The sequence below is a fragment of the Mastigoproctus giganteus genome, chromosome 6 (genome assembly GCF_048544385.1).
Source record: "Mastigoproctus giganteus isolate SK-2022 chromosome 6, ASM4854438v1, whole genome shotgun sequence".
Lineage (NCBI taxonomy): Eukaryota > Metazoa > Arthropoda > Arachnida > Uropygi > Thelyphonidae > Mastigoproctus > Mastigoproctus giganteus.
Window position 1 is genome coordinate 187335977 of NC_143580.1, and position 15016 is coordinate 187350992.

The window sequence follows — 15016 nt, forward strand, 5'->3', positions numbered from 1 at the left end:
ACCTTCATGATGGTACCCAGGCTTACTAACAGTGACAACCCAGGTGTGAGCCAACTTAAGCAGGGGTCAAGGTGTGGCGTCCACACCACATGGACGAATGCTGCCCCTCTGTGTTACCAGGCAATACTAGGTGGTAGATGACTCTCATCAACCAGTGCAATATCACCACTTTGCTTATTGGAGGCTTGAAGTGGTGGATCCATGTTTAGACTGCAGAGATAAGTTCCTGTCAACCCTTCCCCATTTTCTACTCTTTCATACAGTATGACTGATGACATTTGAGTTCATGACGTTCGTCATGACCCAGGTACAGCTCTAAAACGGTATTCGCAGGCCGGCCACTAGTTAGTACACCAGACCAAACCTATTGGTAACTCTTTAGGAGGCTTCCTGATCAACTATTGTATAATTTTGCTACCTCTACTCTGCCCGATAGTGAGAGGAGAGAGTCTGAGTAGTGTGTATGTGGGGGGGGGGCATTGTCGAGGATCTGGGTATAGTTTGTTTGTTTGTTTGGTTGGTTGGTTTTTAGGAGCATTAGCAACTAAAGCCATATTGCTCCAGGGATATGCAGTGGTCATTCCCTGACCTTTCCACATCCTCAGTATTTGGTGGTCACGGGCTCGAACCCCGGGCAAATCAAGAAGTGTGTGCTACGCACTGCTGCTCCTGCCCACCTGGCTATGGAGGCGCCCTGAGTATAGTCTTATCATGTGACTCTATTATCAGGGAAACCGGGAACATGCTTTGTAAAAAGGATAGGTGGAACAGCACCAGGGTATGCCAGCCAGGGGCAAAGGTTGATGACGTCGTAGAGCGGATATCATCTTTTAAGTGCACAAAAGGTGATATAGTTGTAGACATTGGCACTAATGATATTAAGAGTATCAGACTGGCAGAATTACTTAACAAGTACAGGTCACTGTTGAAACAAAGCCGTAATTAGAGTTGAATTTGAAAGTGTCTGCAATTCTGCCCAGACACGATAGGAGGGAGTATATGATGAGCCTTGTCGATCAATTCGGCCCTGGAAAGATTGTGCAAGGCTCAAGGGGTAGAATATTTTTCAGATTGATCTGTACTTGTTAACAGAAGGGACTGCTTCTACAGGGATGGGATACACTTAAATAGAAAGGGTGCAAGAATATTTGCTAATGCTATTTAGGCAGTGTTAGGTGGGTCGGAAAACTGCTAGCTTAGGGGAGATACAAGGACTAATAGATTAACAGTAGCAACAGCAGAGGTGAAAGTGATTCTTGCACTGCTTCTATTGGAATGAGCAGAAGCCTGGAAAACAAGATGCAGGATATTTCAGAGATTGCTGGGAGTCATTGCGGTACAAGTAAACACATGGGTTGTGTCAGGGTAGCTAAGAAAAAGAAAAGGTGCATGTATACTTGCATGTACACCAATGCTAGGAGTTTGGTAAATAAATTTGATGAAATTGAGGTATTGTTCAAAGCATCAAAGGCGGATATTGTTGGGATATCAGAGACGTGATGTCACACAGTTATAAGGAATGCAGAACTGGAATTTGGGGAATACAACATCTATAGAAAGGATAGGAAGGGAGGAGGAGTTATGCTATTAGTTAAGAAACACATAAAATCCAAGGAAGTGAAGCCAGTTGACATCGCTAGATAGTGCAGTGTCGAGTCAGTTTGGTGTGACATAAGCATTGGGAGATCAAAATTGAGAGTAGGAGTGTGCTATAGGCCTAATGACTCTGATGAGTATAATAAGAAACGGTACAGGGAAATAGAGTGGGCCAGTAAATCAGAGGCTTATAATGGGGGATTTTAATTTCCCAGATATTGACTGGAATTTGTGGGTTGGTCACTCACACACTAGCAAGGCTTTTGTGGATTTATTGGATGATTGTTTTCTACATCAGCAGGTTCGGGAGGTAACTAGAGGGAGTAATACTCTTGATTTGATTATCAGTAGTGATTCTATATGCTTTAAGAACCTGCAGATAGAGGAACCACTAGGTAGCAGTGATCACAGTGTGCTGAAGTGGGATTTACTCAAAGAGGTAACTACCATCAGGGGTAAAGGGAAGAGTTATTGCTTTCGTAAGGGTGCCTACGATGGTCTGAGACAGTATTTAAATTCTATACAGTGGGACCAACTGATTATGTTACCAACGACAAATTCAAAATGGGAAGCATTTAAAGAACTTATCTTGGAAGCTACTAGGCTTTACATACCAACTAAGAAATATTGTTCAAGGTTCAAGCCTAAATGGATGTCAGATGAACTAATGAGGCATATGGCAGAGAAGAAAAAATGCATGGCTTACATATAAATTAACACTTGACACAGAAGCCTATGATAGATATAAGTTGATCTGTAACCAAGTTACAAAGGAGGTTAGGCAGGCGAAGGCAGATTACGAGAAATCTTTGGCAAGGGATGCAAAGAAAAACAGCAGAGTTCTTTACTTATGAAATTCTAGAAGGAAGGGGATGAATCAGATTGGTCCACTTGATATTGATGGTTCAACAGTTGATGATCCTGTTGAGGTAGCTAACAAACTAAATGAATATTTTGCATCGACATTCACACATGAGGAGTTATTCAGCAAGGGGAACGCCAGAGGTGTATTCAACTATGGCAGTAAGCTAGATAATCTTCTAATAACTGAGAGTAAAGTGAAGGAGAAATTGTTGCAGATAAACACAAGAAAGGCACCTGGGGTGGATGAGATCTATCCAGTTATATTAAAGGAGGCAGCAAAGGAAGTAAGCAAACCCTTAGCCATAATTATGAGAGCTTCCTTGGACTCAGGAGAGGTAGCCATAGACTGGAGATGTGCAAATATGACCCTAATTCACAAAGTAGCATCAAAGGCTGACACAAGTAATTATAGACCTGTGAGTTTAACTTCTATTCCAGGAAAATTAATGGACGCACTGGTTAAAGAAGCACTGCAGGATCATCTAAACAAGCCCTCAGTTATAGCTCGGACACAGCATGGTTTTGTTAAGGGGAAGTCCTGTCTGACCAATTTGATTGGATACTATGATGAAGTCACAAAAGAACTGGATGCAGTGAATAACTTGGATCTTAGAATGCTTTTGATACTATTGCACATGAAAGACTGCTGCACAAATTGGAGCAGTGTGGCATTGGAGGCAAACTGCTGCTACGGATAAAGGGTTGGTTGAGGGGGTAGAACACAGAGTGGTAATCAATGGACACTGCTCATTGTGGACTAATGTTATTAGTGGAGTCCCTCAGGGTTCAGTGTTGGGTCCATTATTGTTTCTGTATTTATAAATAATATTGATGATGGTAAATCAAGCTTATTGTCCAAGTTTGCAGACGATACAAAGGTTGGCCAGGTTGTTAAGGACACTACTGATGCTATACTGCTGCAACAGGATCTGAAAAGGTTGAGCAGATGGGCTGAGAGGTGGCAAATGAAGTTTAACATTGACAAATGTAAAGAACTACATATGGGAAATAGCAACCCCAGAGCAACATATCAACTCTGTGGTACTACACTGACAGTGGTAGAGAATGAAAAGGACCTGGGGGTAATTGTGCAGGGAGATATGAAGTTCCCTGGGCAGTGCCGACGGGCAGCTCATGGTGTCCTATCAATGATATACAGGAATTTTTCTAGCAGGGATAAGGAGGTGATTATTCCCTTGTATAAGGCAATGGTCAGGCCACACCTTGAGTACTGTATACAGGTGTGGAGGCCTCATTTCAAGAAGGATGTAGAGCTGCTGGAAGAGTATAGAGCAGGGCCACAAGATTAGTGAACGTAGCAGAGGGTTGCTCTTACGAATAAAGGCTTAAGCTTTGCAAATTACACTGTCTGGAGACTAGGCACCAGCGAGGTGATCTGATAGAGGTGTATAAAGCCTTGAATGATTTGAGCATGCTCAATGCTGATGGGATTCTGCCTCTTGCTCAGAATAATCACCTGAGAGGGCATAAATGCAAATTGAGGAAAGACAGATGTAGGATAGATGTGCGGAAATTTGTCTTTAGCCAGTGGGTAGTAGGTTGGTGGAGCAGACTTCCATCCCTTGTCGTGGAATTTGATAACCTAAATAAATTTAAAGCTCAGCTGGACAGGTATCTCAAATGAACGTAGGGGTGAAGTGGAAGTTTTTTTTTTTGGCTGATGCCGCATAAGCTGGCTTTCTTACATCATATGCCTCTACTGTTTGTTATTTGGTTTTTAGGAGCATTAGCAACTAAGGCCATATTGCTCCGTGAATATGCGGGGGTCATTCCCTGACCTTTCCGCATCCTCCGTATTTGGTGGTGACGGGCTCGAACCCCGGTCTAATCAAGAAGCGTGTGCTACGCACTGCTGCTCCTTCCCACCTGGCTACGGAGGCGCCTAATATGCCTCTACTAATGCTAATGTGTACACCATATCCAAAAATTTCATTACTTCATACAGCATGTCCCCCCCACCTTTTCTTACTATTGAATACACAATGAATTGTCAAACTAATAGAGTAAGCTTATCTGCGAAAAGATCTAAACCTCCCAAACACTTCTTATTTCATTTCACAAATATACGTGGTCTCAATTGTAATCTCAATAATGTCCATTTTCACTTGCAGTCTGCCAAACCCCCCATGTACTTTTTTTTTTTTTTTTTTTTTTTTGGCTGGTGCAGCATAAGCCATAGGCTTTCTTGCACCATGTGGCCGTTACTAATACTAATATTTTTTCTAACAGAGGTTGATTCCATTACTGCTCATATCAGTTGCCCAAATTATTTGCTGTACAATTCCTTTCACCTCAAAAGGTGGTACTCGTCAATATCCATTCCAAGTCAGAGATTTGGTAATTTAGAATCTCCTCTCTTCAATCTTCTCTGGCTTAAAATTTCTCTACCTCATTGTGTGAAACAGTAGTAGTAGTAGTGGCATATGATACAAGAAAGCAAGTGTATGAGCATATGCAGCATCAGCAAAAAAAAAAAAAAAAAAAACACCATTCCCTCCAAATGCCTGTCCAGTTCCTCCTTAAATTTACTTAACCTGTCAACCTTCCACAACGACAGATGGAAGTTTGTTCCAGCAATCAACCACCCTCTGGCTAAAGGCAAATTTCCGCACTGTATTCTACATCTGTCTTTTCTTAATTTGAATTTATGGCCCCTTAGGTTCGTAATCTGAACAAGTGAAACGATCCCATCAGAATTCAGCGTGTTCAACCCATTCAAGGGCTTATACACCTCAATCAGATCACCATGCAGGTGCCTAGTCTCCAGCCACTGCAATTTGCAGAACTTAAGCCTCTCTTGGTAAGAGGATCCCCTCATTCCCCTCACCAATCTTGTTGCCCTTCTCTATACACGCTCAAGTAAATCTACATCCTTCCTAAAATGAGGCCTCCAGACCTGTACGCAGTACTCAAGGCGTGGCCTGACCATTGCCTTATACAGGGGGACAATCACCTCCTTTTCCCTGCTAGCAAAATTCCTATATATCATTGACAAAACCCAATTACCTGCCCTGGCAGCCTGTCTGCATTGCTCAGAAAACTTCATATATGAAGTTTTTAAACAGTAATTTGACCAAGGAAAAGAAATCTTGCAGGTCATCCCATTTTGTATTCTTGTAATGCCAAACAATAAGAGGTTGGGAATAGCCATGAGATAAAGCTCCATTGGAGAAGAGACAATCGACAAGTTGTGATCTGAGGTGCCTAAAGGACCACTCACTTCAACCGTGTACTTAGAAATTCATCTGTTGTCTCTACCGTTCTCCCAAGGAGAACGGTAGAGACAACAGATTAATCACTTGGAGCTCTCTTTGCAACTTGACTTTCTCCAGTCCAACTTTCCTAACAGTGAGGTAATTTTTCCTTGGCGATTTTAATGTTCACAACTCCAGTTGGCTTCTGTTTTCTTGTCACACCGACCTAGCTGGTCGAGATGCTGAGGCTTTTGCAATTACTAATGACCTTGCACAGATTGTTCATTTACCTACAAGAATACCAGACAATCCTAATCATACAGCCAACACGCTTTATCTTTTTCTCAAAAACCACCCTTCTAAGTCTACAGAAGTTCAAGTCCAATGTCAACAAATATCTTCTTTTGTCTTCTTAATCTCCAACCCAAGCACGTTACTAAGTACTATAGGTTCTAATACCTCACATGTTTGGGGGTTTACATAAAAAAAAAAAAAAAAACAGCTTTGCTAGGCATGCATGATCTTGTAAAGAGTGTCATGTTGTTTACTGCCATTGTAACCTTCTCCAATCTCCTTTAAACCCACCTGCATGACCATAAAATGAAAAACATACCAGCAACAGCATCATTTCTGTTCCTATTTGGAGAATATTTGAACAAATTTTTTTATGTTATTTTTATCTCTATGTGGTGGAATATCCATACACTAAATTTTATTGTGACCATCAGATAGTGTTACAGACAGCAATAAATAGGAATAGTTTAATTAAAATGACCCTAAATAATACTTTATAAAGTACATATTTTAATATGTACCCAACTTTTGGCTCACCATATATATGATTTATTAAAAGAGCCCTTTTTACATCTTACAAATTTATTGATAAATTAACAATTCATGTAACCATATTTGATTGGAAGAAAATGTTTTTAAATCCTAAAAGTTAAGAGTCCTAATAGTTATAAAAAGCCATAACTTGTTTAAGTCCATATAATTAAAAATGTTTCACATATGAAATCTTCATTAAAAACTTACCTTAAAATATCTAAAGTAATCTTTAAGTAGAAGACTTTTAAGTCTTGGATAAACTTTTATATTGTTGAAATAATCAACAGTGTCCACGCTACAAGTGCAATCGTCAATGTTCCCTTCAAGCTTGCCAGGAAAGAAATCAGAAATAAGCACATTTTTATTCAAATTAGTAAAAATTTAAAAATCAGCAATGAAAATGAGTAATTTTAATTAGATTTTAGAGAATACAAATTATGCTGTATTAAAACAGAGCTAATATCACAAACTTATAGTGAAATCTGTGGTTTATCACAAACATCTACAACAGATTCTATAGTTTATAGACTCTTCTGCATATGCTTGTGATAAACCATCAACCCCGGGGGCTCACATCTGGTGAGTATGGGCTTGGCACACCCAGGGTCCTGAGCTGGATATCATCATTCTTCTCTTTCTTGGTGATTCCCTTCTACTTTTGACTCTCTCTCTCTCTCTCTCTCTCTCTCTCTCTCTCTCAGGGTAACTCGGGAACTTTTTTTTTTTCCTGGGGCAGCATAAGCCTCAGGCTTCCTTGCACCATATGGCTATTAATAATAATAATAATAATAATAATAAAAAATATGGTGTATCAAAATCTGCCTATATAACAACCAACAAAATGTTATTCTTTATGTAAAATTGGTATTAGCCATATAGTGCAAGTCCTAAGCTTTTGTTGCACCAGCCAAAAAAAAAAAAAAAAAAAATAATAAAAAATAAATAATATAAAATAAACTGCATATTTGACTCCCTCAGTCATCTATCCAGCAGACCTTTGAATTACCCCAAGCTGTCAACCTGACCCATTCATGGAGACAGCTTATTGCAGTCATCAACAACTTGCTTGCTAAAATAAAACTTCCTCAATTGATCAAAGTTTCTTGTTTCCCCCCCCTTGTAATTTGAATTTATGGCTCCTAGTTCTGGAATCATTTATAACAGTGAAAACTTCCCTCTCAGAGCCTTATGCACATCAACGAAGTCTTCAGTTTCTGCAGCCTACATATTCAGTCTTTCTTCATGGGCACTTTTTCCAAGTTCAAGTGCACTGCCTACATTTGGATCCTTTCAAGAAGGGTGCTGTGTGTGTGTGTGTGTGTGTGTGTGTGTGCGCGCGCGCGCTTACACACGCACAGTCTCTACTTGAACACAGCCTTCCAAGCGTAGTCTTAATCACCTCATACAGTGAGATTATGACTTCCCTATCTCCATAAGCAAATTGAAAATGTCTGAAAAATCATCACCAGGACAGCATGAGCCTTCCTTGCTGCTTGCTTACAACTGCCTAGAGAACTTCATATCTGACAATATCATAACTCCTAAATCCCTTTTTCCCTCTGCTCAATCCCTCCCATCAAGTGCATAAATTATTTTGAAGTTGCTATTACTTGCATCCTGCTTTATTAAAATATAGCTACCACTTTTCTGACCACCCCTGAAGTCTACCTAAGTTGTCCTGAAGAAGCTCAACCTGGAACTGATCATTAATTATTCTGCCAACCTTGACATCATGGCAACTATCAATCTGTTGATGTCATTTAAGAAAATCAAAAAAGGACAGTGGTACCAATGTTGATCCTTGGGAACCCAACTTCTTACATTAGCCCAATCTGAAGAACAACCATCTGCTTCCTGCTCTGCAGCCATCCTGTGATCCATGAAAAGATTTTCCCTGCAACTTCCAAATGTTTGAGCTTATAAAGCAAACTCTCATGGAGGATCATCGATTTCAATAAATCATATTGATTTGTTGAAATCCAAGTAACCAAAGTCAAAATTGTTTCTTGCAACTAGCTCATGAGTGACTATCAAAATAACTAACCAGGTTGGTTAAACATGACTTTTCCTTTATAAAACCATGTTATTTCCTTCAGAATTCCATTTCTATTTAAATGATCCTGTATTGCACTCTTTCCCTCCATGGTTCTGCCCACTGAGGTCATACTGACCAATCAGTAGTTACTCATGTCACTCTTAGAACTGCCTTTCATGTATCAGCAATATATTGGCACTCCATAAATCTGAAAGAATCTCTCCAGAATCCACTGATGCCCTCATGATTAACCTTAAATGGTTCAATGCAATCTCTTGCTACCTTCCTCAAAATTACCGGGTATATGCCATCACCTCTAGGATGCAATACTCACCACTGGGCTCAAGTTTTTCAAATAAGTAATCTTAAATTTCAATATTGCTAATTTCATGCTGTCCAGCCTCATTCGCACAGTTTTATTCACCGTGAAAAGCGTTTCATCTGTAAATATTGATGCAAAGCAAATAAATATTGATGTAAATATTGATGCAAATTCAATCATGTGCAATGTCAGCTGGGTTATCTAAGACTCTCCCCACACCCATTACACAAGGGATCTGTGAAAAAAAAAAAAAAAAAAAAACTCTTTAAATCCTTATATATATAATCATCATCAGCCATTTTCAATCCACTGCAGGATGAAGGCCTCTCCAGCAACTTTCCAGTTCCTTCTGTTTTGAGCACTGGCCATCCATTTACTACCCACAAACTCATGAATTTCATCTATCCATCTCCACCTTTGACTTCCAGGTTTTCTTCTAGCTCCTCTTGGATACCATTTTGTTATTTCCTTAGTCCATCTGTCATCATGCCTTTGAGCTATGTGTCCTGCCCAAGACCATTTAGTTCTTTTGTTTTGATAAGAATGTCCTTTACTTGAGTTTGCTGCCTAATCCATGTGTTTCTCTTCTTATCTAACAGTCTGATTCCCAATATAATTCATTCCATTCTTCGCTGTGTAGTTCTCAGCTTCTATTCCATTCTTTTGGTGAGTGCCCAAGTTTCACTTCCATAAGTCATGGTGGGGAGTATACATTGATTCATTATTTTACGTTTCAGACAAACTGGGATATTGCTCTTCAGTATGTGACTATATTTCCTGAATGCTATCCATCCAAAATTTATTCTTCTCTTGACTTCCAGCCATTTATCATTATTACAGCTAATAACTTGTCCCAGATAAGTATATAACTCCACCTTTTCAATTACTGCTCCTTCAATCATTATTTCCCTTCCGTGGCATACTTGTTCATCATTACTTTTGTTTTAGCCATATTCATCTTTAGTCCAAAATCCTTACTAACTCTGCATAACTGATTAAGATTTTCCTCTAATTCTTTGGGATCGTGGCTTATTACCACAATGTCATCTGCAAATTGTAAATGGTTTAGGTACTCTCCGTTCACATTGACTCCTTTCTGCGACCAGTCTCATCTTCTGAAAGCTTCCTCAAGGGCAGCAGTAAACAGCTTCGGAGATATTCTGTCTCCTTGTCAAACTCCTTTCTCAATTTTAAATTTGCTGTCTTTGTCTAGTCTAATAAAGGAGGTAGCACTCTCATATATTTTCTTCAAATATCATAATATGTGGGGTATCTATACCTTGTCTTTGCAGTGCCCGAAATATTGCCTTATGGTGTATGGAGTCAAATGCCTTTTCATAATCCACAAATGCCAGGCATAATGGTTTTTTATATTCATTTGCTTTCTCCATTAGCTGTGATATTACGTGAAGGTGATCCATAGTTGAGAATCCTGTCCTAAAGCCAGCTTGCTCTTTCGGTTGATTCTCATCAAGTATTCTTTCTAATCTGTTAGTAATGACCCTTGTGAACAACTTGTAGATGTGGGATAACAAGCTAATTGGTCTATAATTTCCAATTTATCTCCTTTCTTATGCAGCAAAACTATGATTGCATTATTCCACTGCTTAGGCGTCACACCTTTTCTAATGCACTTTGTGAAGAGCCTTGCCAGTTTTTGTGTTATGTCTCTTCCTCCCAATTTTAACAACTCTACAGTAACTTCATCTTCCCCCCAGGGGCTTTCTGATTCTTCATTTTCTTCAATGCATGTTCTACCTCATCAGTTGCTACTTTGCAATCCATCTACCCCACTGCTGGCATTATTCCCCTGCTCCTTGTATAATTCTCTATAGTAGTCTTCTGCTATTTGAATTATGCCTTCTCTGCTGTTTATAAGTACACCATCGCTATTCTTCAGTTTCAGTATCATTTGTCTTTCTGTATTACTGCTCATGGCTGCTAATTTAAATCCTTTGTTTTCCCTTAATGCTTGTTCTACTTTTGTTTTCTCCCTCTCAGTGTTTTTCTTGCTTTTCATTTGTCATCTTCGGTTCATCATGACAAGTGTTTCTTGACTAATTTTTTCTTCTTTGGATTTCTTTTTTCCTATAGGTTTTTTGGGCTTTATCACTTTCAGAAAGTTGTAATATTCCTCGTCGATATCTTGGTCCTGAGCAGTCTGCAGAAGCTCAAACTTGTTCTTAAGTTCCAGTACATACTGCTTTTTCTCCTCTTCTGTTATCTCAAAGACCTTTGTATTATTTACTCGCGTCAGTTTTTTCCTTTCCTACATCTATATCAAGTGTACATCTTACCATTCTGTGATCACTTCCAACATTTACCTTATTCAGGACAGTAACATCATTTACAATATATCGTCTGTTAGTGAGGATGAAGTAGATTTGATTAGTAGTTAATCCATTTGGACTCTTCCTGTCCACCCTTTTCTTGAAAAAAGGGTTCATTACTGACAATCCTTGAGATTCTGCAAATTCTACAAGTCTTTCACCAATTCCAAAATTTCCTATAGTTCCCCTTTCTGCGCTGTTTTCTCTTAGCATTGAAGTCCCCCATAATAATAGTGTAGTGGGTTTTCTGCTCATCCAAAAGACTCAATTTCGGTGTACATTTCTTCAACCTCTTCATCATCATGGCTCGATGTTGGTGCATAAATCATTACAATCTTTAGCTTGTACCTCTTAGAAATCTTGAGTATTAGTCTTGACACCCTTGGTGATGTACTTTTGAATTCCAAAATGTTGTTTTTAAAATCTTTATGGACCAGGAACCCAACTCCACCTTCACTCCTTTCACTGTTTCCATTGATGTACAGCAGACTTCCACTTGATAAACTTATAAGTGATTCATTTCTTCTTCTTGTTTCAGCCAAACCGATGATATTCCAATTCACATTTTCTAATTCCTTTTCCAGCTCTAATATGCTGTCTTCACCGATGAGTGACCTTATGTTATAACAGGCCAAGTTCAGTTTCCGTGCATGGCAACCTGATCATACCCAGAGATTCTTAGCACCCTCTGCTTCCCTCTCGTCCTCTCGCTGCCGTAAGAGGGAAATTGAAAGCTGCTGGGGACTGAGGGCCATTTATTTTGTCGTGCTGTCATATGCTGGAGGGTTTGGTCTTTTCCTCTTCACGCTGACCAGTCGTCTTGAAGAGAACCACTCTACACGTTTGTTGCCACCTAAGTGACGTAACAGGGCTTACCATCGAGAAGGTGTGCATGAGTGGATTTTATGGAGGCAGGCCAACCAGACTTCTCCTAAATCTTCTGTAATAGAGAAATATTGGATCCATCAGTGTTTAAGGCTGAGTGTCTGATAACACACAGGATATCTGTTCCCCTCTAAGTCCTCTAATATATATATATATATATATATATATATAAAGGGCGTCTCAAAAATATTGGTACAAATGTTTAGGGGAGGTAGGTAACATCTAAAAGAATGCGAATCGCATAGGAACCCATAACCAGCAGAGGCACAAGAAGCAGAAATGACACAAGACAGTAATTAGTGGCAAACATTTATTTGACATAATATTAACAATGGAGTACGAGATGGATGCATTTCATGATGTTACAATGGATGCTCGAAGGTTACATCATGAGACACGATACATGCGTGACACCGACGCAGCATGGATTGGCGGACATGTTCGAACACACCTGGAGTTTCTTTAACAGTAGCAGCAGCGCAGACGAGTCTCGCCACGAGATCCATTTCCGTCTCTACAGGCGATTCATACATGATAGATTTGAGGGCCCCCCACAGAAAGAAATCAAGGCTCGATAAATCAGGTGAGCATGGGTGCCAGGCAACGAGTCCACCACGGCCAATCCATCGACGCCCATTTGAACAGGCGTTTTGCCTGTTCAAATGGTGACGAACACACCTTCCATAATGGGCAGGCACCCCGTCATGTTGAAACCAAATGTTGCATCTCATATTTGCTGGAACATCGTCAAGTAACCCTGGTAGAACCTGTTCAAGAAAGATCCAATATTTAGCAGAGTTCGTGCAGGATGGTAACAGGTATGGGCCGACTAAGCAGTCACCGACCATACCTGCCCACATATTTATTGCAAAGCGATGTTGTGCCACATGGGGGCTGCAAATCCATAAACTAGGTGCATGTCTGCCAGCTCCAGTTCGTATATTGATGCATGCTCTTCGTGCGGCGATTCCTGCTTGAATGAGTAAACCAGAAATTTTCCCTCTCGCGAACTGATGAACAGCGCCATGTACCGACTTACGGTGATGTTTCCGGTTATGGGTTCCTATGAGATTCACATTTCCTTTAGATGTTACCTACCTCCCCTAAACGTTTGTACCAATATTTTTGAGACACCCTGTGTGTATGCATGTATATACACTTGGTCGTCGACTTACGACCTATGCGACTTACAACCGGCCGCACTTACGACCACAAAAAAAATAATAATAAAGGAAGTCACTACTGAGGACACCCATAACCCAGGTGAGGAGGCACATCGATGACGGGAGGCCTGAGGACAGCACCAGGCACATACACTCAGTCGCTCTCTCTCACATACACCCAGTCGCTTTCAAGCATCTGTTGCGTGTGGTGTATTAATTAAAATTCTACTGAAATACGCATAAAATGTTTAGTAAAAGGAAAATGCCTTCATCTACATATACGCCAGCTAAGAAGTCAAGAAAAACTATTGATTTACAGTGTAAAATGAAAATTATCCAGCAGTATGAAGGCGAAAAGAAAGTGAATACGATAGCACGTGACTTGAAGTTATCACATTCCACGGTATCGACGATACTTAAGGACAAAGAAAGAATTCGGGACGCTGTGAAAGGTTCTACACCTATTAAGTCTACAATTTTAACCAAACAACGACAGGAACCCATCCATGAAATGGAGAAACTGTTGTTTGTGTGGATGGAAGATTTAATACAAAAAAAAAAAAAAAACCCATGAGTCTTTCACACAGTGCAAGCAAAGGCTGGAAGTTTGTTTCAGAGTTTAAAATCACGCGCCGGAGACGATTAGCAGAAGATTTTCAGGCTAGTACTGGGTGGTTTAAGCATTTAAAAAAAAAGATTTGCTTTGCATAAATGTCTCTTATAAATAAACAACTCCTACCTCAACCCAAGAACATGACCCTGACGATGCACAACCCAGCACGAGCAAAGATTAAAAATTGATTTACAGTACATTATGTACAGTATTATTTTTCACATTATGCGCAATATAATTATAGATTGTAGTTTTGTTTTTTTATAAACAGTATGAATAATAAACCAATTAAAATGTAGAGAACATTTGAATTTAACCTCAGAGAGAGATAGCCTAGGCGTAGAAACGAAGGTATGTACAGTATCGCTAAATAAAAGATGAAAACATTACTGTATTTAAAATGAAAAATAAGATGATAAAAATTTAAAAGATTATAAAAATAAATTATAAAGATGATAAAAAGATTAGAAAGGTTAAAAAATACTGTTAATAAATATATGGCCGACATACGACCAGATCGACTTACGACCTGTCAGTCAGAACAGAAGTCGGTCGTAAGTCGACGACCAACTGTATATATATATATATATATATATATATATATATATATATAGTGTTTTTATTATTTTAGTTAGTGTCTAATTGATTGTTTTAATTTGTCCCTTGCTACGTTAATGTCATTGCCATGGGCAATTGGACTATTATACGTGCTTGATATATTTTAGTTTGATTGCTTAGATTAATTAAATTTTGGTGTCTATTTTCTATAGGGTATTAGGTGTATCCTGAACAGGAGATTTGGTTAGCTTTTTAAGTCTAACCTATTCCTAGGGGTCTGTGGTGGTGGTGTTCAAATTATATAGTAACTAAAGAAGTTAGTTATAATTCTAATTATTTAACTTTAATTAATAATATTAATCAATACTAACTAACATTCCCTTACCTAGTCATCTATCCGCTACTTCATCAGGGGCTTTGAGCGGATCGATAGCCAGTTTTAAAGGAATGTCTCATAATTACCCGTTTCTGTTAACTCCTTATCAGTTTTGCCTTATTAGTGAGATTATTTTTCTCTTTTAGATTATTTAATTCATTGAAAAAGGATAGTTTTATGTCAATTTGTCTTTCAGTTTAATTTTTGAAAATTTTTAATACTTAATTTAGG

At 39.1% G+C, this 15016-nt stretch overlaps 1 protein-coding gene across 1 annotated transcript in view; it reads right to left on the minus strand.

Annotated features, from left to right (window-relative positions):
• The window catches only part of LOC150084815 (ERO1-like protein beta), a 217396-nt gene that overhangs the window by 165714 nt on the left and 36666 nt on the right, over positions 1 to 15016 (minus strand). Inside the window, exon 2 of the mRNA XM_090375563.1 lies at positions 6711 to 6830. Within this exon, the coding sequence (XP_090231689.1) occupies positions 6711 to 6830 (120 nt within the window). The remainder of the gene's footprint in view (positions 1 to 6710; positions 6831 to 15016) is intronic.